The sequence below is a fragment of the Neodiprion pinetum genome, chromosome 2, assembly GCF_021155775.2.
Source record: "Neodiprion pinetum isolate iyNeoPine1 chromosome 2, iyNeoPine1.2, whole genome shotgun sequence".
Classification (NCBI taxonomy): domain Eukaryota; kingdom Metazoa; phylum Arthropoda; class Insecta; order Hymenoptera; family Diprionidae; genus Neodiprion; species Neodiprion pinetum.
Window position 1 is genome coordinate 6,057,021 of NC_060233.1, and position 27,774 is coordinate 6,084,794.

At 35.1% G+C, this 27,774-nt stretch overlaps 1 protein-coding gene across 2 annotated transcripts in view; it reads right to left on the reverse strand.

The window, feature by feature from the left end:
* Nucleotides 1–27,774, reverse strand: part of LOC124211981 (proton-coupled amino acid transporter-like protein CG1139) — a 41,553-nt gene that overhangs the window by 5,273 nt on the left and 8,506 nt on the right. Inside the window, exons 2-7 of one of the 2 annotated variants that reach the window (XM_046611614.2) lie at nucleotides 17,277–17,798; nucleotides 5,939–6,021; nucleotides 4,988–5,122; nucleotides 3,239–3,511; nucleotides 1,194–1,278; nucleotides 184–456 (exon numbers count right to left, since the gene is read on the reverse strand). In XM_046611614.2, coding sequence (XP_046467570.1) covers nucleotides 184–456; nucleotides 1,194–1,278; nucleotides 3,239–3,511; nucleotides 4,988–5,122; nucleotides 5,939–6,021; nucleotides 17,277–17,315 — 888 coding nt within the window. In that variant the 5' untranslated portion in view covers nucleotides 17,316–17,798. The remainder of the gene's footprint in view (nucleotides 1–183; nucleotides 457–1,193; nucleotides 1,279–3,238; nucleotides 3,512–4,987; nucleotides 5,123–5,938; nucleotides 6,022–17,276; nucleotides 17,799–27,774) is intronic. The other variant, XM_046611615.2, reaches the window with a different exon arrangement.

The following is a 27,774-nucleotide window of genomic DNA, read 5'->3' on the forward strand; positions in this document are numbered from 1 at the left end:
ACATAAGGAAAAAGAAAAAAAGAGAAAGAGAGAGAGAGAGAGAGAGGGAAAGAAAATAGTACAATTGTTTTTTATCAACCGTTGGAGAGCGTTTTTGTTTTCTCTTATATGCGATTTCAGTATCAATTTTTGACAACTCTGATGTTATCCAATTACTGTTATCGATTGAAAAATAATTCTTACCACACCGATCGCTTCGAGGGCGAATAAAACCGTGCCGAAAAATAGGGGAAAGTTTTGAACGTCTCCAACCGGTGCTCGACCCTCAAAATCCAAAGGTTCCCTGAACAGGTAGTAGAGGATTATACCGAAGCTGGCGAAGGTTATGCCGTTTGCAACGGTCGAGAATGGCACCAAGTACTTCAGATTTCTAACCCAGTTTATCAGGATCAGCGGCAGCAGCAGCATCAGCATGTACCACCTCGTGTCGATTTCCATAACGTGACCCTCCAAAGCCTGTAAATATTTCACGTTGAAATTTACAATTACAAGCTTACAATTATCCTGATGAACTAATAAATACACCAATGACAGTTGGACGCAACGATATTTTTCCGTCGAATTCTGCTGAGTTAGCGAACAGATGCAACATGGCGTCGCATCGAGTAATCAGCTGATCGTTTTAGTTTAATTTTACAAACGCAAAGACACGGACAAATTTTCTGCAACCTATCGAGCTTTCATTTTGTTACGTTGATTCGACGTCGAGTGAAAAATACGATGCGAAACGACCGTTATAATTATATACGACGAGGTTGAAAATTTTCGTCACCAGGTGGCGCGGATTCCCCAACTTCGGGTGGAAAAATGTACGACTCTGAACTGTAAAAGACTTATATTCGCATTGGTTGTAGCCTAATTAATAGCCACATGTATCTTGTTATTGAATAAAGTAATATAGTAAGTGTTTTTTTTTTTTTTTTTTTTTTTTTCTGCCGTGCCAAATTTATAGAGCGTCCTTGACCGACAAATAATACGAACGAGCGACTAGCCGAAAACGAGTAATGGTGTAAAAATTTCCTGATATTAAAAATAAAAAAGCACGAAGGAATAAATTATTTGGCGTATTGCCAAATTTATAGAGCTGCTTTAGAATCTGACTAATTTTATTCGCGTAAATAAACTTGCATCCGTATAAAGTGTGATGTAGAGAGGAAACCGTAGGTGTAATATACATAATTAGGTATACTCACAGATTTAATATTGTCAGCGATGAAAACCACGTAGACGCAGCAGCATCCCAGCTGATATATCAACAAAAATACGTTGATTACGTGCCTATCGTAAAAACAAGAATAAATATAATCAGGGTAACGATTTTTTTTTTTTTTTCATTTTTGTTTGTTTTTTTTTCCATTTTTATCCCAATTCGTGGTTTCAAATCATCATTATTATCATCCAAACAGTGTATCAGACGTGAGGAAATTCCGTGTACGCTTTTAGAACAATGCTTAGCAATGTGGCTTTGTTTTACAGCGCCAAGATGAATATCTCGAGTATAATTCGGTCGAATCGTAAAACTGTAAACTCTTCTAATAACGACGTCCAAGGGATAGATGGAAGGCAAAAAACAAAAAAAAAAAAAAAAGAAGAAGAAATGGAATCTTGACGAAAAATTCGTCGAAAACTTGACTCCATCGAATCGTTGAAACGGATGGAAACGTTATCACATATGTATCATATACAAAAGATACATTTTGTAAACGATGTTCCCAAAGCTTCGCTAAGCCGTTATATACTTAAGGTACTTTATAGAGGCGAAATATAATACGCAGTTACATACGACGTGTCGTTCGAGAGTATTTAAGCATAATGCAAACATCGTCAAGCAAATATTATGACAACAGTCGTTTCCTGCACTGGATCTCCGGGAGAAAAATGAAAGAGGAATATTTTTTGTTCCTCGATATCTTGTACATAGTATATACTTGCTACGTATGACGGAGATTGAACGACATTTTTTCTCGCGCAATAATACGTATGATACACAATGAAAAGACACGCGTGCGTCTCTATGGGTAATAAAAATTTGCACGTCCCAAGCGGCGTTTGTTACGTATACAGAATACGTCGACGTTTATTTTAAACCCTCTGCGAATCGAAATAGTCGCTCGAATCTCGCCTATTTCGCATTTATCTGCCACCAAAGAGGCGTCGACTATTTTTTAACTCCACGTAGGTAGGTGTATAAAAAAAAATTGACTGCATCGAAGGATGAAATTTTTCAAATTTTCATCGTTCTACAAGAACTCGAACTGCGACTTTCGAATCAATTTCTAAAAGCACATTTCTCACTTTTTCTCTTACGACTGTTTATGGAGCATTTCATATGTACAATTTCGACCTGGGCCTGACCCTTGACCTCTCGATTTTTTACGATTGTTCTCACTTTGCAAGTTAGTCGGTTTTTGTTATACATTTTTTGCGTTAGATTTGAATTTTCTAAAATTTTTTCAAACGATTTTATTGCTTGGTTAAGCCTAAAAATCGGAAAAAATTCTGAAAAATCGCGTGTCAACAAAATTTTTAAGCCTAGACCCGGAGTGGTGAAATTCTTCCTTGTTATAGCTTTCAACCTTTTCCCGAAAAAAAACGTTAAAAAAATTAGAAGCGGGAGTCATTTTGCTGTGAATGGTTGCTGAAACATTTTCGTAACTCGTACCGGATTTTAAAAATTTTCCGGAACCATTTGACCGGTTACAATTTTCTCTATCGGCAAAATAAAGAAGAAAAACAATCTCAGGCGAAAAATCATTGCGATTGTTCGAAACTTTTTCAGATTTTTAAATTGTATCGATCGATGAAGTCGTTTCAAAAAAATTGTAAAAAATTCAAATCGAGTCGAGAAAAAAATCTTTAAAAAAAAAAAAAAACTGTGCGCCTTTCGAAGTGAGAACAATCGTATAAAAAATCGCTGGCCTAATTCCGAGAGGTCAAAGGTCAGATCCAGGTCAAAATGGTACGTACGCAAAATGGGAAGTCCCCTTAAATACAAGCAAAGTTCAACTTTTTCCACGTTAAAAGCCACGTCGCGATTAATTGACTGTTTTGTCAAAAAAATAAAACCTGTTTTAGAAAATGTAAGCGTCGATAAAATCACTTCGATATCCGTACACTTCTGCTTTTTTTTTTTTTTTTTGTAACTATTCAGGTGAAATCCGAAATTTATTAACGCCTGTATCTTACAGTCGATAGAATGATTGTTAGTTTGTAATGATATCAGGGTGAAAGTGCTTACACGGAACTCCTGGAGAAGCATCTGAAGCAAGAGGGTCCCTCGCGAAAGGCGTTTTCGGCGGTGGTCGGATAAGTCAGAGAAGGAACTTTCTTGCGTCTACAAAGTTCGTACTCCGATTTCACCAGGAGATGAATGCAGTAGGTGCAAAGAAGACCGATGGCCAATGTTCCGACAAGTCCGACAGCGTAACCTGCATTTTTGAAGGCCATCGGCATCGCCAGGATTCCTGTACCAAGACTGCCCTTCAGAAGATGAAGAAGCGTCTCGCTGTTACTGCAATTTGTTATTAATTCAATGTGTAATAGTAATGATTTGACATTCTTCCCTTCTTTCGTTTTCGGTTAATTTCGCTTTTTTTTTTTTCAACTCGTATGGCAGTTCGAACGGTGTCACGGACATTTATTAATAGATTTCTGCGCAACGATTCGTTTCGTTGTCATTAAGGATGAATCGACTCCAACGTTTGATTGAAGATTTGTAAGAGTGAGAGAAAGAAATAAATTGTTTCAAAAATTAAAAGGTACAAAACGACTCGTTCTATTTTCCTCGCTTATCGGATTTCCAAAAATCGATTGAAAAACATTTTGGTAATATTTTAGAAAATCCTGGGTAAAATGAAAAATTAATCGGTCCTGCTTCGTGCCGAGTTTTTACTTATTTTCAGCAGCCAAATGTGATGATAATAAAACGATTGGAATGTTTTCGCCCGATCCTAATCTCGCCGTAACATTTTAAATCAAAACAAGCCTCAATTACACGATGAGTTTGATCCTGAGTTTCGCGTTTCATTATCGCCAAAGCCGAGATATTAATTAAAGCTATGACATCATGTCTTAAGATCTCATTCGTTAAGCCAGTATTCTTTATTTCACAAAAATCAGTTAATCACGTTGTAAGAACAGCCAGCGAGTTCAACAATTTAGCAAATGTTAAAAAAAAATTTTCAACCGTAATAAATTAAGCTGTATACATTGTCTCTTGATTTTTATTAATTCTGAATTACCAATTGTTCTTGACATATAAATTATAATACAATATAATTTTATTGAAAGGAAGAAGAATGCAACGAAAGAAACAAAAAAAAAAAAAATTAGGTAAACCAGAAAAAAGCTCTTTACACACTCGAAGTTGAGGAGAAAATTTATTCACTCGGTGTTTTTGGCACGCTACACCGTAATGTCCGTAAATAATTACAGAATACCACAGCAGACTGTAAAAATATAACTTTCATAGCAAGCGTATAGTATACATAACTATGTACATGATAATGTATCCGAGCAACTGTTCGATAATAATAATAAGGAAAAAAAAAAAGAAAAAAAGAAAAAAAAATGCTGCTTTGCAGAAAAAGCAATTGAGACAAGTATTTGCATAGCTGTTCCAAAAGTACAACAATACAACCGACAATAATAATCGTATTGGCCGACGTGCAAGATATTTTTCAATAATCGCCGCATTTATCGAACTGCCGCATCATTGGGAGAGAGAGAGAGAGAGAGAGAGAGAGAGAGAGAAGGAATTTCTAAACTCAAAAACAAAACTGACGTTGATATCCTTGAAAAGGTACTCGAGAAAAATTCTGAAAATTAATTTACTTCAATTGGTTTGTAGATGTTAATTGACAAATGCATTTTATCCGGAGTTGAATAACCCCGACGCATTGCGGCGTTACGATTCTGATTTTTTTCTTCTCCCCTTTTCCCATGTTTTAATTTAAATTGAATAATTTCGCTTTAAAACACAACTTACGTAGTTGGGTGCTCAACTTCCCTGTGACAATAGGGATCATATTCTTCGGTTTCTGATCCCACCGACGCGTGTTTCTTCTTCTTGTCTTGAAGTTCGACGACGTATATCCCGCTGCTGATTTCGTTCCGGCCATTACTGTTTTGCAAAGTGAGAAACGTGTAATTAACGGTGGTTGGTTCCACATCAATATACATATATATCATATACATATATATATAATTTACACCGTAAAAGATATTCGAGTATCCTCAAGAGTGTTCAGGCTTCAAGGCTTGTGCTAATTTTATTCAACGTATGAGAAAAAAATTACACACAGTAATTTCGCTGAAAACTTGACACAAATGCCGGTGAACTCGAAATTTTTAAATATAAAAATTTTCGCAAGACTTGTGCGCTATTTTTGAAAAATGGTAAAAAATTTATTTGCATCAATTCGCTTGGAGGAAAACAAATCTCAAGTTCTGAATTATAATCAACGTTAAAAATATATCGATAATTTCGTTATACACTGAGAGAAATTTTTGGTTCCGCTTATCGCTCAGTCCTCAATTATTTTCATTTTTTACCACAATCGAAAAATATAGTTCTAGGTAGAAAATGAAAATTAGATTTCTAGTATCCGTTACTATTCTTTCTCATTACGATCGCTGTTGCTAGATTTTCTTGCAACTGTTGCGAAAATTTAACGCTTGTGCAAGAATAAATTGACGTTAAGCCTTGTTTAACTAAAAAAGTAGAGTAAAGCTCAGAAACTGATTCAGCGTTGCAATAACCAAAAAAGGATCGACGATAGCGCAAAATGTTTACGCGCACCTCGTTTTTCGTAATTCCAACATTATTCAAACAGTCTTTCTTAACGATACCTGATTTACTGAATTTTTCTAGTTACCGTAACAAATGAAATTTTTCTCAGTGTTGATTTTCGGAACTTTTTTCATACAGTCAACTTACCTCGTCGGGGTTTCTTTTCCTTTGGAATGCGCAATCTTCACCTTCATATCCGGCGGCGAATCTTTCCGAGTGTATACGGCATTCTGGGGGAATAAAATAAATAAATATACATTTAAATACGTAGCGTAAGTAGTAAGTGAAATAACACAAAAGTCGAGTTGGGTTTAATTTAGAAAGTCAATTAATATATTAGTCAATTAAGTAATATATTTTACGTACAGAGAATACAGACACGTTGCGAGAATAAAAAAAATTAAAAATTGAAGAACTTCGTTTTCGAGATACGCGAAAGTCTTGAAATATACCAAATCGATATTTTGGAATGTCATAAGTAGTTAAACATGCAAACACGCGATGCACCGCAATTCGTTTATAAATAATGTATTACATCTATTTGGAAGCTCTCGTTTTCTCCTCTCACCAAATTTCGAATGGCGATTATTTGTTAACGCCAACTTATTGAAACCCCGTAAAATCTGGTCAGTCACATATATATAGTGTATATATATACACACACACACACACACACACATACACACATGAATATGCAGATGAATGTTCGAACGTTTTCATTTCTCGATTATCATCCCAGATTGCGTTTGAAACGCGACAATCAACTTCTGCGCAACTATCTGCAGGCAATTAATTATTAAATCGCTAACAGATTGCTGATTCTAGGGATACGCGTATAATCGTTAGACGTTTCGATTGATACACATTATTGGTTTAATCGCCTAAACGACGTCTAGCCTTCAAATCAATGATGTTACCAACAATTAAAGGCTTATACTTTATCTTTAATACGGTCTCACCTAGACAAAAAAACCGACGAAATTTTACGCTAGTCACGAAATATTTGCCGCTACTTTAACAATCGAAACTTATCTTATCGTTAGCGGATAGTAAAAAAAAAAAAAAAAAGAAAAAAAAGGAAAAAACAAAAAACGTATCGTTCCATCTGGCTTTCGATGTACGATTTATAACCTGAACTGCTCTTTAACTCGATGTGAAAACGTGCGGTGATAGCTGATTTGACGTTCGTTAAACAAAATAAAAAAAAAACAAAAAAAAAAAAAAAGATCCGTCGATTTCGCCGACCTGCGACTCGCAACCTGTAACCGATTAAAACCGGCCTGATAATTAGCGATCAATACAAATTGCGCGAGACGACCGGGTTCGATGCAGTTACGATCGTATCCATAGTCGAGAATCCAGTTTGTATCCAGTTTAAAGTAAAAGGAGAAGATGAAAAAAAAAAAAAAATAATATATACACACAACACGACAAAAAACATTATCCAACCAAGGCTCGCTTACGCACGAGGCACGTGTGTGGTTTATTTACTGTAATTATTAACCTGTCGTTAAGAAGGCGGCAGGTAACTTAAAAATCGACCACGTGGTACGTCAGAGAGTTTACGTTACGTGCACAACAAAATTTTTCCCACATTTTTTATTTTTTTTTTTTAGCACCGTATTACGTACCCGAAATGAAATAGAATAATTTTCGCGATCAAAGTTCGCAGTTGTTGCCAATCTTTGATTCGTTTGTAAAGATTTTTTCACAAATTTAACCGAAATTCGTGAATATTAAACACGTTATTGAATTTGTTTCGTATTTCGTAAGAAAATCTACAAATAAAAACAAAAAATTATACATCAATTTTTGTTGAATCAAATTTTTTTTTTAAACGAGCAGTATCTCACAGCTTTCGTTCCTTCGTTGAAAAATAAATATTGCTGCTAAAAATTTGTATCCCTAATATCGTGTCGGGAATTCGTTTCAGATTCGTCAACGGTTTTCATATTTTTTTTATGTAAAATATCAATTACCTACTAAGTAAAGCGATACCGGAGCCCATATAAATAGATCAAAACAATTTCCACTCTAGGATTGAATCCTGATTTGTGAATTAGCATGATTTAAAAAATATTCCGCGTCGCGTCGACAATAAAAAAAAAAAAAAAAAAAAAAAAACTCGTCAAACGGTTCAAATTCCAGAGAATCGGCAGCAGCGGATGCAGCGTTGTGAGCATTACCTGCGGTGTAAAACGAAACGATTGCCCGTTGGATAAATGGGCCAACCGGTACCTGTGTTTGTGTGTGTGTGTGTGTGCGTGTGCGTGGAACAGTTTACGCGAATGAAACGCAACCGAGCTGAAAAAGGAGGAGAAATAAAAATAGTAGAAATAAATTGGAATAAAACGAAAAAAAAAACAAAAAAAACAAAAAAAAAAAATCGCGTACACGCGGACCGAGAACAGAGAGAGAGAGAGAGAGAGAAGAGAAAAGAGAGAGACACGAAACGCGTCAAGTCGTGAGACAGAGTGGAAATTTCCTACCCTCCAGGGCTCACTCTCGCTCGCCTTGATTCATGCATGTATTTATGTGCGTACAATGATCGGACAAGCGTAATGCGTTTCAACGTCTCTGCATTTGGTTTCACTAGGTGATCCATTAGTTACATACCTGCGGACAGATCGAACGCGACATAATCTAAGAATGACGACGCATAATCGATTCGTCGATTAAATCCATTATTTTTCAATCTCGGTTGATCGAACGACTAGATTATTTTTTCATCACGATCGGTTTTTGTTTTTCAACTCCCATCAACGACTCGATGCAATGTCAGTTTGGACGGTTGATGTGTCGGTCATTGTCATCTTCTCACTTACTGTGTATGATAGCTATTTGATACGATAAGCGAAAGATAAATGAATATTTTCGTTTGAAATTGTAAAATATATTCGATGAATTTGTAAATTTTAAAAAACACTCTTCTGCTATCAAGACTGCGTTATGAAATTTACGAAATTTTTGGTCTCATAAGCACGGTTTGAAAAAAAAAGTACTAAAACGATCGATCAATCGATTAATTTTTACCGATTCAATCCAGTAGCGTACGATTATTATTTCGGACTCGATCAAACGACGCATCGATTATTTTCAGCTCACAATTATTGGCCATAGAATTAATATATACGTATCCGTCATCATTTGCGGCGTGATATGCGCATAGCACATTATATCTGTTATATATCAATTATCAATTCGAATGGCGATCCTGATACATCACATATTATGTCACGCGTATGAATAACGAATCTGAATGCAAGATTTGTTCGCGTTCGAGGCGATATCGTGTTAACGACGTGTAATACGACACGAAATAACGCGCGGCGCGTTAATCATCGCGAGATCAATCGTCTCGTACGTGTATTACTGTTTTTCTTTAAATCTAGCTTCTGTATCTCTTGAATACCGGTAAACACGCCTTGACATACTAGAGTTTACGCTAGATTGATAGCGCCAGACTTCAGTTCCCGAGGAGACATCCTGTAAGTGGAACAACTCGGATAATAAGCCTAACCCTGACCATCTCAGGGAACTGACCCTGATCCTCTTTTTCATTCGTCTAAGTTCTGTCCCGGCGTCCGCTTTCACATTTTTACGAATTCCTTTATTTATCGTCAAAGTAAACGTTGGACGTTTAATTATAACGAGGATTTTCAACTTGTGGTAAAATATCAATTTTCTTTTCTTTCACTCGTTCGACCGGCTTCGGGGAAATTTTAACTAACCGCAGCCTAACGGTACCGATAAATCCTAGGATTTTTTTAAACTTCAAACGGTTATTACAGAAAAAAAAAAGAAAGAAAGAAAAACGGTAACGCGATTAAACGACGAATTTTCCATTTGACAAATTTTCATTTTTTTTTTTCAAAATACTATTTATCAACGATTCGTCAATATCGATCGTTAAAATCGCTAAATTGACGCTCCCGAAGTCGGTTAAATCAGTACAGTAGGAAGAAAATAGTGCAACACTTTCAATGATTGCCATCGATTTCAAATTTTCTTAAAATTTCAAAACTGATCGTTATTCAAAGCTTGAAAAAAAATATATCCAAAATGTGAATAACAAATTTCAAAGAAGCGTGAATGCACTTCGAGAGCCTGCCAAATTATATAATAAAACAAAAAAAATCAGTTAAATCCTGAACCGGATATTTTATTACGAACCAAGTATATCCATGATGAAATAAACTGAATTGAAAAAGAGTTATAATAATAGTAATAAAATACATTTCTAACCATTTTTACAAATTTCGCCAGGCAACGTAATATATATATATATATATATATATAATATACATACAACTTTTCGCCAACTTTGAGTGCGTTGACATTACGTGTATATATATATATATGTATATGTACACACACATGTATACGTACGTCACATTTTTCTGTTTCGCCGCGAACCGCAAAAGAATTGGAAAGAAGCCAGAGCCGGTACAATTTTTCATCAGTGATTTCACGTCTGGCAATTCTTAAGGCATGAACGGTTATTGCATAATGTAAAAGTTGAAGGTTTTCCATGATCGCTGACGCCAAATAATATGTATTTTCACGAAGGTGCTTCTTACAGTTTCTCTCTCTCTTTCGCTTTTTTTTTTTTTTTTTTTTTTGTTTTTTCTTTTTCTCTTTTTTTGTCTTCCAGAGACCGAGACGCTATCTCCTTAGGTTCAATTATACACGAGTTATTACCATTATCTTTATTCGCCGTCTATAATAGTATTTGCCCACCGTTAACAAGATACGCACATATTTAATATATATATACATATATATATATATATATACAGGTATAATGGTTGCGGTGTTAAGTCGCAAAAATAATAGAGACAGTGGAAAAATTCTCTTCTCGTTTTCTTTTTTGTTTGTTTTCTTTTCTCTCTTTTTAATTCTTATTTTTTATTTTACCCGTTCGGATTTACCAAAGTTGTTGTCAAGTAACAAGAACCAAGCAACCGGAGTCGTTGTACGAAATTCCAACGTAATCAATCAAAACTGGTCTGTATAATTAATTATAAATATAAAGTTAAAATAAATATCAGACAAGTTTAACGAATTTTTTTTTTTCGCCAACCCCTGAGTAAATATTTTCCTAAGCTTTCTGAGAAATAAAATAGATTTTGTGCATTATTATTACAATTAACTGACTGATCAAACAATTTGTCGTTATATGAAAATTATCCAGTAAATTGTACGAAATAAAAACTTCTCACTGCTCTGGTCAATCGACAAAACTGTATACACTTCGTTATTATTTGAAAGTATCTAAAGTTATTATTCGTGTACCGCGTACTTTGATTATACAGTTTCACCTTTTATACATCGTTGAATTGTCGCAAACGTCGAGATAAACAATCCTCGATAAATTTTAAGTAAAAAAGAAATTGTACACAGTTTGTAATTATATCAACTCATTAATCACCTGCTCAGAGTGACTAAAATTTTATTACCCGACAATAGCATTGAAAATTATTTCCTTATATACGATAGAAAGAAACGTGATTTTATTCGACAAAAAGCAAAATTACATTTCCGTTATTAAATTCCGACCGAACTACCCTCGTCAAAATGAAAAATCCAATCGATATTTCAACAGCGTTCGTAACTCAAGTACTTACTTAAAATTAGTAAATTGATGACATAACGCGATAAGCGAAGCGTTGTTTATATTCAGTTGCGAAATGAGAAGGTCAATGAATTATTCAGTTAATTTATACGTTTACGAATATGTCCTGCGTATATTATTTATTTAATCAATTTTTTTTCTTCTTTACCTTCTTCTTTTTACTACCGATCGAGTGGATAAGAACGACGGTTTAGCAATCGTCGCGCAAAACGAGGACTGATATATAATCAATGTTCGCATAACGTCGCATTACACATTTTTACACGATGGATTAAATCAGTGTTTACTAAACTGTTATTACGCCGCTTACCAGACTGACTATAATTCGTTCTAATTCGTGCTAACTCAAAGTTTTTTTTTCTCACATAATCAGTGCAGATTCGTTTAGCATCATTCTTACGGAGCGTTAAGTGTAATAAAAATGACCGTCACATGCACGCGCAATTCCCGCGTCAATTAGAAATCACGACGCGAATGGATATTATCATTGAATTATTGCAAAATTATTCGCCTACACAACCCAGAGACAAATATATTACATATATATATGGGAGATTCCAGGCGAAATCAACAAACTTCTGACCCTCGGTATTTTTCAATTTTTTCAAAAAATTTTCCCACAATTTTTCCAACTCTGAAACAGTGTTGTCAATTTTTTTTTTTTTTTTAGATTTTTTATTCAACTGCTCGATTACTTATAAATGTTTAATCTGATTTTGAAAAGAACCTTTTTTAAAATTCTCAGACTACATTTCCTAGTCCAAATAATTTCAGACCGTGTCCATTATGGGCCAATTTTTTTCCACCTTTCAATGTTTTTGTTTAACTAAAGCATCGGTTAAACCGTCTGAAAATGACGCCAAAAAATTATCAAAACTTTTATTTTTCACTTACAATATTTCTAAACCGGTTTCATTGTGAAATTGACGAAACAAAGTTGAATGTGCCAAAAAAATAGACAAAGTCTATCCGCATTTTTTGGAAATTTTCAGACCGTTAAACCAATGTTTTAATTGAACACAAAAAAAAAAATTGGAAAAAATTGGCCCATCATGTGCTCGGTCTTAAATTGTTTTGAATAAAAGACTAATTGAGCAGTTGAATAAAAACTGTGAAAAAATTCAGGGTCCAACTTTAGAGTTGGAAGAATTGCGGAAATGTTTTTAAACAAAATCAGAAATGTCGAGGATCGAACGTCGCGCGTCGGTCGGATTCGCATGGAATTCCCCATATGTAAATCCATTTGCCATATCGGGTGACGAATCGATCACCGTGGCCTAGAAATTGTTTATTCATGAAGCGCGCATAAACGATCAAAGTTGCGAAAATATTTCGTTAATGTTTAGCCTGGAATACGAGACACTCGCGAAATGTATTACAACGATTTTTAAGGATTCGTTCTAAACGTTGCGTAAATATTGAACGCGCAAGGCTTTCGGGCCGAAATCGTCTGCAGGCTTTGTAACACGTGACAGGCACGTGAGTTTCTTCAGCACTCGCGTGCGTTTAAAACTGACGTGTCGAAAGCAGGAATCCATCATTACCCGTAACAGGCATTCCAAACCGATTTATCATCCACCTACAATTATTTTACCCGTCGCGTTGTATGAAAATGCGTCGTAGTGGCAGGAAAGTCTACATCGCCTTTACAATCGTCTACGACATTCATTTTTTTTAATGCCAGTTTAATTGATGCTCGACGATAATAGTCTCGATTAAATTTTCCAACTTGCGTGAAGAATAGATACGTTGTAATGTTTCTTATTTTTTTTTTTTTTTTTTTTTTCAGATAAATAACACTTATTTACCGCTTTGACAGACTGATTGTTCGCTGTAACGATTTTTTTTCCATGGAATTTATGCAAATATGTTTGATGAGAAAAAAAAATAAATAAAACTCGACGAAAGACGATTAAAAAAGAATCTGTATCAATTTCATCTGGACTTAAACATCAAGTTGACAAGTACTGTCCATTAGGGTGTTTCGGAAAAAAAAAAAAATAATTCGCAATTTTTCACCGTGGCACACCCTAAAAAATCTGTTTGGGTAAAAAGAATGGTTCCGGAGTTGACTTTTCAATTTTACACATTTTTTTTTTTTTAAATTTATGAAGAATCGTGAATAAACATTTTTTTTTTACAGCTAGCATCAATCTTAGTATCAATTTACGTGACTAAGAAGACCGACGCTTTTAATATCAAGTCTCCGGTTGATGTTTGAAAATCGTATCTGTCGACTTTTTCATTGTCAATTCAATGTGATGAAATAGTCACGATTTAATATGAACTTTTAATTTAGGAGAATAAGATCCCCGGTCGATATATCGTTGTGTTACGGATCGTGATCTTTGGGTTGAACATAAATAAGTCGGGAAATAAATAATAATTGAAGTGCGGCAACGTGTTTCATCGCAAAGTCAAAAAAATGTTAACAAAAGAAAGTGAAAAATCAAATGAGCTCGATCTTTCACATTTAATGTAGAACGCTCATGTTTTTTACAGAATCTTTGTTTTGACCTGAACAAACTTTTTAGGAAGTGAAATTATTGTTTTCCGAAACACCATAAAATCTGCGGAAAAATATTCGCACGGTTTCTCGCGCTCGTCGAATATCAGTTTATGTGAAGTTGAATTTACCTGTTACGTCAAGCGTCGGATCGTCATTAGGCGAGAGCCTTAGCGAAACTTATCGTTAACTTCCGTCGCATAAGAACCGCAATTAACTGTACAATCGCGCCTGCCTCGGTATAATAACGTCGTTAAGCGCTCCGGTTGGTTGATCCCGAACAAAGTATGCGCCTAAATAGAGTTATAGATTTATATACTCTACGCAATATTCGTGTCGGCTGGTTGCATAGTACAAACCGACTTTCGATCAAGTGTCGCAAAAAAACAAAGGAAGAAATTGAAATGACAGTAACAACCTAATTTTACGATCCGCATTCGGAAATAAGAGAAACTAGGTATAATCGAAAAGCAAGATAAATTCACCGGACATTTATCTTGGCGATAGAAGTGCGGAACAAATTGGTGTCGTTAAAGGAGAAGAAAAAACAAATCATTTATAATTAACTCCGCGTAAAATTTATCTCGTCTATATTAAGTGTGAAATTTTTTAATTACGATGATGATGATGATGATGGTGATGATGATTGCACTGCATTTCTTAAACGTATGTCATAATTGCACTATACTTGTGTACTTAAGCATACGGTTACGTTTTAGGATTAGCAAAAGAAAAGAAAAAACAATTAGCGTCGAGGAATTGTTTGGGTTAAAAAAGAACAAAATGTAAGTTGGTTGTAACGAATTTATCGTCGTACAGACCAATGTCGTAACAACTAAAAGTGTAAAGTGTATTACGTAATTACCAAACAATGATGATAATCACTCTGATCACTTGTTTGTACCATATCAACTTGTTTTTCAAACAATCATATCAACGAATAATTTTAAATTAGTCCCGTTAATTTTACTGTCTTTATCTTTTTTTTTTTTTATTTTTTCAACTATGAATAATACAGTTTCGTGGAATAGTATACAAAACATTTTTTGAGGTTGATATTTTGTTGCAAAGAATGGCTCAAGGTTCAAGTTCAAGGCCGAAAAAAATGGCTATTAAATAATAATCATTCTAAGGATAAACCTTGAAAATGGCGAGTCGGGGTCAGGGTTGAAGTTTCGATAGAGCAAAATTATGAAAGTTGAAATATACTCACGGAGCTTAGTTTACTCGACGAGTGGGCGTAAAAAATCAAAAAAAAAAAAAAAAAAAATCAGAATGACCAGGATTCCGAACGTAAAATAATATGGGAAATCCAAAACAAAGAAAGATCAAAGCGGTGAAATTTCACCGAGCCAGAAGTTCACGGAACTGAAAATCTTCGATGGTTCAGATTTTCAAATTTTCTCATTCTCGCACTTTCGGAACTTTGAGCCGTCGGCTTTCCGACCATTCGAAACTTCGTCGTTTCTTCAAAGTTTGATTTCCTTACTTCAAGTTTCGCCGACAAAAAATTCAAAATCACACGCTTTCGAAACTAATTGTTAAATTCGTAATTTCTTCCCCGCGCGGCAGTGGAAAAAGACCGAAGTAGACGATCGAATCGATCGCGATGCGCTAAATCGAGCGGCGGTGAGTAGAAAGCGCGAGTATTTGGTCAGCCGGCCGAGTGGCTGCATCTTGTTTCGACGCGGCCGTCCGTTCATAATCGGCGTTACTACTTCGGGCTTCGCGTTCCGTTCGACTGCATGCGACGCCTCATTTCGGACGACACATACGGGCATCTATCACTACTTGGATTCGCCGTACGGCGGAATCGTTATTTGTCATAATTCCCGATCCCGGTTTCACAAGGAATATTATTCTTCCCGATGTACGGTGTTTTCTTTTTTCCAGGTAGCAAAGTATCTGGCGTGCAAAATATCACAATAAACACACTGCGGTGAAGGAGATAAGACGTTCACCGATACACGTTTCTCACGTGAATTTCACCGAATGAATGATTAAATTTTAAAAACGAAGAGGATTGAGGATAATATTCGGAAAACGGCCAATTTGAGTGAGGAAAATATAGTTGCCGACGACTTTGAGAATATCGCAGAATTGTCTCTATGTACGAATTATTGCCTGAAGTGGATATTTCGATTATTCCTTTGTTTTTTTTTTCCATTCTTTTAATCAAGTTCGAGTTAGTTAATTTTTAATAATCGAAGAGATAAGCAAAGAAGTTGCAGATTCTCGAAGTATTCTGTAAAGCGATTGGTCCAAAATCAAGAATAACGAAACTTTTTCAGTTCAGATTCGTGAATTTTCAAATTCTTCTTTCATATTAAACTTCAATTGCATTGATTCAGTTCAAAATAATCGTCACTAATCACAAATTTTAAAACTATGTTTGTTATTTGTTTTTCTCCTCTGGATTGACACTTTTTTCGTTCAGAACGTAAACCGGATACGTATGTGCGCCAATAAATGGTAAATCGAAGAAACAAACGCGCGGAACGACTGTAATTGAATTAAAAACGCAGAAATAATGTACATATAAACAATGTATACATATTTATAAGGAAATTATAAGAATTGGCATCATTAAATCGTTAAATCGATTTACCTGAAACAATCGATAAACACGGAAAACACGCGCATTGCGGTATTTCTCTTGACATGGCCAAGTCGTGTTACAAACGATTATAATACCATATATATCTAATACATTACTCAACGGAAGTTCAGCAATACGTGATGTTGACACAGGTATTGTCATATTATTAACTTTCGAATACATTTCGAGCTAATCGTCTAATTACAAAAATAATGCGGTGTTCGGGAAATTAGATAAGATAGAGTGTCAAATTAAAACGAAAGAGAGAAAAACGATCAAAGCGATAAAATTTATTATACAAATTAACGTGAATATTGTTATCGAGACGATTTTGATCCTAAATTTACAACTTTCATTTTCACAAATTCGTCTTTTCAAATATTGCATTAATTTTCACGGAAATTCAAAACATTATTATTCTCAAACCGTAAACTTGATCAGAGATCCGCAGCTATTTAAATATCCACTTACTCTGTCATTATAAAAAAGTAAAAATACAGCCAGCCGTAAGATGTCGCTGTTAATTTAGAGGCACCCGTAACAGTAATTCGTTCGAACAAGAATAAACAAACTAATTAAAAATCATTAACCTATCACGAGTCGAAGCTAAGTTTGAAGTCGGAGTCAAAACGACCACGATGAAAAATTTGTTAAATGAAAAAAATAAAAAAAAAATAAAAAACACCAACTCCCCTTAAAGAAAACGACGAACAAAAGAAAGGAAACGATCGATGAATCGACTCACCGTGCTCGAAGTAAATCCGAGATTGTCGTGAGACGTCATTTTTGAAATCCGTGTCGACTCTCTTCGTCTTTCACTGTTTCCGTAGCAATAATATTACAACAATATCCTCGTTATCATTGATCCGTGGATCGATTAGCACGTGAGTAAGATCGTCAACCGGCGGGTTCACGTAATCAGCCTGGCAAAATCGGATCGATCGTGCGATCCCGATATCTTCGTATCGTCGGGGGAACTCCTTTCGGTTCGGAATTGGACGAGATCGGCCTCGTTACGAGGTGCGGCAGGTGCGGTGGTCGCGGGCTGACTGGACTCCACTCTCGTGCCAACTATTATATTTATATAGCGCCTTGCACAGAGCCGCGTCTCGACGACGGTTAGTGCCTCCCGTCATTTAATTCGTAGACCTACGATCTGCGCACTCCTCTGTCAACCTCACCGACACATTTCCATTATACAGGATCCCAGGCTTCTGACTACCGGAAGCGGGCGGATCGCACGAATTTAAAGAATGTCACAGGATTCCTGGAACAATTACAAAGTACACGTTTCAAACGACGCAACGATTAGCCAAACATTTCGACTTTTCGATCATTTTTTTTATTTTTTTTTCGTCAAATTGTTTGAATACATTGAAATAAAAAATATACTGGAATGAGAAATAAAAGCTCGAATATCGATGCTCGATCGGTTAAAATCGCTTCAAAATTCTTAAAAACGTAATAGATTCGTTCGATTTTCATTCGTACTTTTCGATAATCTTTAATTGATACTTGTTCGTCTGATTATTGTGATCGTAAGCTACGAACATGAGCTATTTGAATACACTGAAATAAAAAATATACTGGAATGAGATATCAAATCGTTTCAAAATTTTTAAAAATGTAATAGATTCGTTCGATTTCAATTTATAGGATTACTTGAGGTAGTTCATACGATTGAATTAGTACTTTTCTAATTAATGCCGTACGCAATAATCGCATATTGAATAATAATAGCAATCATCTACTCGTAAGCTGAAAGAATTTCCTTTGAATCTCGCGAAAAATAATCTTAAAATTGTAAGCAATAGCTTAGATGTGAATTTTTCATTTCAAAGTGTTTTAAAATTAAGAAAAAAACAATGAGATTCGATCGATTTCATTCTAACTTGGCTCGTTTTGTTCAGTCAATTATTTTCCCCAACTTCACCGAGACTCAATTTTTGATATAAAATTTTTCTGTCCAATATTCCAAGCTCTGAATTTGGGAATTCGATTTCTCGCAAAAGAGCAATTTTGTTTTTTCTCCTCGAAATTTCAGTAAGTGCTAAAAATATGGTACTTTACAGATGACACGGGTTTCAAACTCGAGCATGTATCTCGACACTCTTGAGATATCGAGAAACTGAATACAGTTTACGACGAAATTAATACATTGAACAAAGTGAATATTACCTCTGTTAGAAAAAATTCACTCGTCTTTATAAACTGAACTCAATTTGCTTGATTATATAAACAATTACTCATCTCATTCTGATTATTTAATAATAAATCTGGAAGTACAGTAAAGAACGAATTGAAATTTGCTAAAAGTTTCAAACATGTTCATAAGCAATGGCTACAAATATTTATTTACCTGAGATTATGTAACTTCTAATGCAAATTGCGTCAAAATAAATTTCAGCATTTTCAAGAAAATGAAAATCTGATTCATGCTTGATTCATTTCCTTTCTGTAACATCCTGAGTTGCACCTTTCTCCGGTTATTCGATTAATTGACTCGGGGATTGAGAGGGAAAAACAGAAAGACAAACCGTTTGTAATGAAAAGTAAGATTGACGGGGAATTTCCACTATTTATGCTCGCGCACTTGGACGCAATTCAGATTTAAACTCGTGACACAAATTATCGTCCGTTTTTATTATATTTCCGCGTGGATTGTTCTGATATTACGTAAGGATAAAAGGTCAAGTTATGTTGCGATAAAACCTCGTAACGAGGAATTAATTATTAAGCCGTGAAGAAAAAGCTGTGCAGAATTGCCGGTGGTATTTATTCTTTTTATGACAATTGCAAAAATTGATGTATATGGAATTTACAGTCAGGTAAGAGATGTGCTGGAACAAAAAATATGACAAGTCGACGATTAAAAAAGTGTGCAACTGAAGTTAGAATAAATTTCAAAAATAATCCGAACAAAATGTTCAGAAACTAAATTTTAACTGTGAACACCAATTATTATTAACAAAGTCACAGAGAAATAACTTTGTTCTACTATAGATACCGTAATTCGTTCGTTTGAAATGAAAAATAGCTCAAAGATTTAAATTTCAAATACTTCAAATTGTCTTAAAAATAAGACAGATTTTTCCTCAAGACCAACAATTGTTTTGAAATTAGATACGTGTAACAAATATTAGAAAATTTCTGCCCGAATAAAACAAAGCTATTGTACAACTGAAAAACAATATTGATTTTTTGGTCAAAAAAATTGTAGAATAATGTGATTTCTCTGTCGTTGTTAATAATGTAGTATTTGCTATTAAAATTCACTGTTTTAACAATTTCTTCGACGTTATCGTAGGATTGTTTTCAACAAGGTGTAAATTGGTCAACTTCTTTCGGCACACTTTCCAAACCTTTGTTCTATCGCGTTTACGTTTAACGCCTTTTTGGCCTGACTGTACATCCCACAAATCCTTAAATATTATACCGCTGGGCATTGTTTCGGACCATTCGAAACTTTGATGTTTCGTAAAAGTTTGAATCGTTTCGTTACCAAAACATTCGGAATTTGGCGCTTTCGGAACTATTCAAATTCGGAATTTCAACCCCGCCTCTTTGTATCATGTGTGTGGTTTGCCTTCAGTGCGAAGAAGATAACTGTAACGATTGAAATAGACTCGCAAAATCATTTTACAGTGATGTTGGAATATGCAGATTTCCCATTTCACAATAGGCTAAGTTTATTGTCAGCCTTCCTGAAACCTCGAATCTATGTGGAATCGTAATCTGGGCTAATTTATAATTCTATAATTAACCAACCCGGATTTGAAACAAAAAACAGAGATTCATATCAGAGTTGGAATGTCAATCTTCTCATATCGTATTTACGAGGAAATGATCAGCGAAACATTAATCACGTGAAATGAAGAAATCCGAAGATGTTTGTCTATAGACAGAATTCCTTTATTTTCAATCAACAGTAATGAAATAAAATGAGTTCAATTCGATCAGGGCATTTTTTAAAAAGTAAGTAATTTCGATTACAGCACAATCAAACCTGCGATTAGTGAAGAAAAAAAACAAATGCGAAATTGTAGAAACAATCAGAAACTTTTGTTCTCCGGTAAAAAATATTGAAGAAAAATTTCGTATAAATCGATCTCAAAATTTCTGCAGTAAGTGAAGAATTTTTATTTCAATGTTACTGACAAAACTAGCAAGAAACGAGACTGCAAAATTAGTCACAAAATCTTCCATCAAATCACAAACACTAGGTGTTGAAATGTCGCATTTGTTATGGCACAAAGAAGATTTGAAAATCATTAATCAGAGTAAAATTTGAATGATTTTCTAGTAAAAATATATGTCTGTTGAAATTTTTTTAATATAATCCATTTGGTCATTTTTTTCAGTGGACAATTATCGTCGAGCCGAGGAGTGAGGGAGTAAAGTTGCCGCATATACATTACGCACGAGTGTCGTATTCAAATGTAAAGGCCCCGACATTGACGTTTCCTTTACATACCTCCAGAATGATAATTGCAAGTTTCCACTGTAACCGTGCGTATAAGGGTCTGAAATATAGCTTGTTTAAACTACTTGAGCCACTTGAGAATAAACGAACCGTTGTTTGATGAGATTTCTTCACGGACTTAAATATACCTCGTTATATAAAGCAGGGCCAGCATCTGTACAGCATGAATCTTGTGGGTGCCTTGTTTTCATGCTACGCGTATAATAGACGATGATAATGACGATGTCTTACAGGTACAGTTTTCATTTTCACTTTCATAATATTGAAATTCGCAATGAATCGCGTGATTAATAAACTCCCGAGTCATCGGTGAACGTATGTAAGTCTTATGTAGTATATATGAATACCTGCTAAAGACAGCGAACAAAAGATGAAGAAAATAGTTCCCAGTCTCCGAATCGGAGGCCTATCGATTACCTTGAAGGAATCGAGTCACCTTTATCGTATCCTTTTCCTCTTCGTACTCATCTGCACCTGGACACATCAACTAGTCATAGTGCCTCAGTCTTATCACAGTTTATTTACAACTTTAAATGATCTTTGTTACTTCGCATAGCCTCAAAAACCCCTCCGATTAACAAGTTTCGACCAGAATCATCGAATTTTTATAATTCATCGATTTTACATCCACCATATCGGATCCGCCATCTTGTAATTGGAAATTATCAAATTCAGACTTCAGATTCGTAATCAGCAACCCCAAAAACTCCCGAGCAACAAGTTTCGGCCAGAATCATCGAATTTTTATAATTTTTTCGATTTTACATCCACCATATTGGATCCGCCATCTTGGATTTAGAAGTTCTCAACTTCTGACTTCAGATTTGTGATCAGCGACCCCAAAAAGCCCCGAATAACAAAACTCAGGTCAAAATATTGACTTGAAAAACGTGTAACTGAAAAAGTTAATATGCTGATCATTGTCCCTAAACCTTGAGATATGGTTTTTCCCTTCATTCCAAAAAAAGAAAGGCAAAAATTCATATCATCCTCCGTGCCTGTTTTCCTCTCATAATTGATATATAACACTCAATTATTAGTCCAACTGTCTAAATGTGGGCTAAAAAAATTTTGCAAAAAAAAAAAAGATACAGTGGCAACGCAACGGTTCATCAACAACGATATGTTTTCTTTCCCCAATTTGTTTATTTACAATCTTTCACTAACTCTTGCCTATTTCGTATAATATAGCTATATTTTATTACCTCATGTATCTAAATGGTCATTTTTTATACCAACGAATTAGAGTTTACGATGTTTTTATACGATTTTAAGAAATATTTACATCTGAGATTTAGAGATACTTGATTCGGGATTTAGCATGAACGGCAATTAATTTCACAACTCAAAGGTGAACCCTTTCGGTCACACATTTTTAAACACAATATATTGGCCTGAATTTTATTACCCGGGGGTTTTTAGGGTCGCTGATCACGAATCTGAAGTCAGCATTTGATAAATTGTGAATCCAAGATGGCGGATCCAATATGGCGGATGTAAAATCGAAGAAACTATCAAAATTTGATGATTCTTGCCAAAACCTATTACTCGGGGGTTTTTGGGCTTATACGCAGTAACAAGGATCATTTGAAGTTGTAAAAAAACTGTGACGAGGCTACGACATGGAAATCTTTCAAGTGGGACGTGGAACGGCTACACGATGGAAAAAAACCGGGCTTAAAATTTCACGCGAGAGTATAAAAATATTGACAATATTTAAAACGACCAAGTCCGTAATTCCAGTCAAGAGGAGAACCGGAAGAGCGGTTTCCGGGAGTAGATTCCAAGAAGCCTCGCATTCCTAGATCATCAATCAGCGAATATCGAAATCCTTGGCTCGAATCGATGGTCAAATCTTGTCCCACGCTGGCGCCGCGCAGATGTGCCAAATGCTAAAATTGCGAGGATCGCGTGGGTCATTCCTGTTTTGTTGCAAAATTAAAATTGCGTGCGTTTTTTCGTCCGCTCTGAAATCTTTCCCTTTAAATCCGTCGTAAAATCGATCCGTCAACGCTGCAGGAATTAAATATATGTACCTACGTCCTCGACGTTTCCTACTATGGCTTTACTTGGGCAATAATGTTCGTCTATACGTACGGATGCAGCGCTGGTTCATCACTTTCCACCGTGTCGTTGTAACGCGGTGAACGTAACTTGGACCAGATAAAATTTCCACTATTCCTCAAGGAAAACTTGTTTTGCGAAACATGCGAATTCCCCGGTAAATTTTACGACTCTCTACCTTGCGCGGTTTGTGCTTATGCAAAAACACAACTACAACGTACGAAGTGATCGACAAACGTAATCAGACTCCTGGTTTCAATGTCGAATGTTAATACTTGTATTTGAATTCATTTACTTTTTGTCTTCTTCGATTTATTTAATCGCCAATCAACACCGAGCATAGAACCGTGCGATTAATCGATTAATCGGAAAAATGATTAACCAAAAATGCTGATCGATCGAAATCCTACAGCACTAACTTAGTGTTCTAAACGACGTTTTTTCGTTCCTGATTCGATCTTCCAGCAATTTTCATCTTTCAACTTCCTATTTCTAAATTCTCAGCTGCACGGTTCGCAGTGCAAAATGTTCATTTAATTTATAAATATATGCAGATTGGTTATAAACGTGCGGAGGAAATTCAAGTCCTCGTTTAAATGCTCCTATCACGTGATGACAATTGTTCGACTCTTGTATAAGAAGGACGTCCAGTTGTCATTAAAATTCTGTAATATACTGTGTGAAGTTTGGTATTCCTTTTTGTTTGAACTGCAAAAAGGTTGAATTTCTAAATAACACAAGGAAAAGCTCGTAATTCAAGACCTTCGTGAAATACGCGTTCATTCTTACGCGACATAAATTCAACTCCCAGAACAGATATCAGGCACAAGGTGCCGGTAGTGAGCTGATTTCCAATCGATTATTATTTCCCGTCAAGCGGAATTTGTTGAAAAAAAAAGAACACGCATAAATTTATTTACTATTCGGAGTAGATGAAATATCTGAAACTCTAATTCGAGTGATAATAAAAAGAAAGTAAAAAATTCTGCATAATAATTTCATCGAAGAAGAATATCTGATTGACTTTATATAAACAGGCATATCACTACTCACTTAACTGTGAATACATTAACAAATCGTAGTTTAATGTTTATGTACTGTTATTATTATATCTTTTTTATTAGTTATATTTCTAGGTGTCTTTTTGTTAGTAGAATGCAATGTTTGTCGTACCTGGTCTCCGATCGTTGCATGTATCGTATATCATTTATACGATTTGGATTTCAATAAATAAAATAAATTTCTGTTACCAAAAGACCCGATGAAATAAAAATTATTTCTCGGTTTTCAAATCGTAGTAAATATCCAGGCTGCGAAGTTGCGCAGGACATCATTCGACTAAAACGGTAAAGAAAATAACCCGACCAACTGACCTCGAGTACGCCTTGACGCCTCATGAAATTTGAATAAAAAGTCAGTAAAACGTGAAAGGAAAGGCCTGCATAAATTTCTTCCGAAGAACGGATAAGCCTGTATTTGAAAACGTTCTTCCGATTTTCCAAGGCAATGAAAGGCGTCGCGATCGATATGAAAAATGTCGGTAAAATCCGAAGCTAATTAAATCCCCCTACTTATTGTTATCGGCTTATCGAACTGTTTGTTTTTGTTTTATTTTTCACTTTTTATTCGACTCTTCTTTGCTTTAGATATGATGATGAAATTGTCGTAAAGAGAATTGATATAGATATCGTTTTGTCGATGGAATAAAACCCGAAAGATCGAACCTCCAGACAATGATGATGTTGATCTGTACAGGAATGTTGGTGAAAACAGATTTTTCACACTTCAAACAATGCCTAATCTATAAAATGACAGGGCTCTTTTTTTAACCTGTATTTACGCAGGCTGTAACTTATGTCTTAGCCTTGTTCGATATAATTTGTTCCTATCTCGTCGATGCCCCGACGTCACGAATGATTGTAGGAAATTCACGGCGACTCTTTCTTCACGATTATATTATTTTATCTCTTTCTCTTAAGAGAGGACCTCGTATCTGCATGCGCGAATAATAATATATATATATATATATATATATATATATGTATATATACATATAAATGTGACACGATGCGTAACTAAATAAATAAAGTGGCCTACAATTGGAGGGATTCATGGTCTTGCGGTCTGTCGTGTCTGCAATTGGTGCAAATTGAGGCTCACTTCTTGAGTTAAGGTGCCGGACGGCCATTGGAGAAGGAGGAACAAAGAACACCTACGAATGTTTTATTACTTATTTTCTTGCCAAAAATCGTCAGCCGTGATATTGGAATTTAAACTTCTTTCTAAATTTCAAGGCGCTGAAAACGAAACCGTGAACATGATACGCTCCTTTTCTCTTGAAAATTGATTATACAGGTGGAAAGAATTTTTTTTTTTTTGTCGAATTTATATTTAAATTAACAAATTTTGATTCTGTACATCGAATAATAACCATAATCTTCATTTATTACTTGTAAAGTTTGCTTTTGTCTTTTTTACGTTGACAAATAACACCGGTGAACGCGATTTTTGAGTCTGAGTTCTGGACGTATAAATTTTGATATCTTCCACGTGAAGAATACAAGAAAAAATAGTTTTATCGGATAAAGTTTGATTTTGTAAAACCAAGAACGATATTGCGGATTTTAAGAAAGATTACCCATTTTATCAAACATTTATTCTACGTAATAATTGAACAAACTTCTGTTTAGCATTCGAATGACCTTTATTCATAAATTTTTATGCGAAACAGAAGTTTGTTTAATTGATATTTACAAGAAATGTTTGACAAAACGGGTAATTCTTCTTAAAATCCGAAACATTGTTCTGGTTACTATAAATATGCAAACTTTATCTAATAAAACTATATTTTCTATTATCAGATGCGTGAAGGAACTCAAAATTTGACATCTAGAACCCAGACTCAAAATTTGCGTTGTCCGATGTTATATTTGGAGTAATATTTCCTGGTTCGAAATCAAATGACCAAAACCACGACACATTCGTGGCCTTTATAAGTGTGAAGAAGCGTATCCAACCGAGAAGATACCGAATGGTTAGTTCACTCTCAATCTTCAGAACCATAACTGACCTAACTCAAAAGTCGAGCTTGACACAAAACGGCGCGAAGTTACTGCCGTAATTGAAAATAGGTATAAATTTTTACTTCTTTAATCTATAAGCTACAAGATGCGGTCAGATTGTTGTAACTGAATTCCGAAATGAATACAGGCTACGGTTATCACACAAGTAGGTACCTGAAGATAACAATCGACGTGATCTTGAGAGTAATTTTTATCGCGAAGAAAACATTCGATTACAGTAAAATTCCTCTCGACCTTAAGGTGAAAAGCTTCCCAGCGTAATAAAAATCACGGTTTTTATTCGTCAAATTTTAAATATTATGCAAACGCAGCTCGTCACGTGCGTTTAAGATTCGCTGCGCGAATGCGATCGCTAAAATTTAATAACAAATTCGTGTGGAGAAGCACACGTGACCAAAGTGCATTCAGCTCTCCGAAAGCTCGTTCTTAAACTGCACTTGAGCCGTTCGTCGGCCGACCTCTGAAATGAGAAAAGAGGGGGCTCAACGTTGCGAATCGTGACATTGAAGCTCGTGAGTTTCATTCTTTTATTCAGCTGGATCAGTTCCGGTCCGTTCGAAGGTTGAACTCGAAATTTTCGTATGAAATTGCGTGTCACGTTTTTTGATGTCGTACGCCTGGTAATTCCAGCAGCTGATTAAACACGAGGATAATTATACAGGCGCAATATCGTTGCTAACAAGCCTTGTTACCCGGCAAAAATTGATAAAAAGCGAGAAAAAGAAGAAGAAAAAAAAAACTTGAAACGATATTGGAACAAGTTACGAGATAAGAACGTAGCTGGTCAGTTCAGAGATATTGACATTTGAAATTGTAATCATTCGTCAAACATGTACGTTAATAATGAAAAAAAAAAAAAAAAATGACAAGCATACGTTACGTGTTACAACTTACGTATGTAATGTCATAGAATCGATTACGGATAACCGTATATTTGCTAAATATGTACAAGATGTTTGCTACTCGAGCTGTTGGTGGAAAATTCTACTTGACTTGTTTACTTCTGGCTAGACAGTTGTCACACTTATACACGTTGTTATGGAAATTTATCTATTCTTCTTGAGAAAGAAATTAAATAAATAACAAAAACACCTGACATGTCGATCGAAAATCTACGGCTGAAACTAGTAATAAACTAAAAGTAATCGATGCGTCGATTAATCCGAGTCCAAAAAAATAATCGAACACGACTCGATTGAATCGGTAAAAATTAATCCGTTATTTTTATTTTTTTTTTTTGAAAATTTCGTAAAATTCAATACGCAGTCTTAATAGCAGAAAAGTATTTTGAAAATTTATAGTTAAATTGAAAATATTTTTGAATTTCAGGTGAAAATATTCGTTTATCTTTTACTTATTGCATCAAATAGGTATCGTACTTAGTAAATAAGACAACGATAATGATTGATACTTTAATTACATAATTAGGGAGTAGAAAACAAAAACAGATCGTGATGAAAAATAATCGATTATACTCGATTAATCGGGGGGGGGGGGGGGGGGGGGGGGAAATGGTTTTAATCGAAAATCGATTATTTTTGTTAGTTTTGTTGGATTGCCGATGACGACATAAAAGCTAAACTTGAACCACTTGTAGCAGCTTCTGGCGAGAA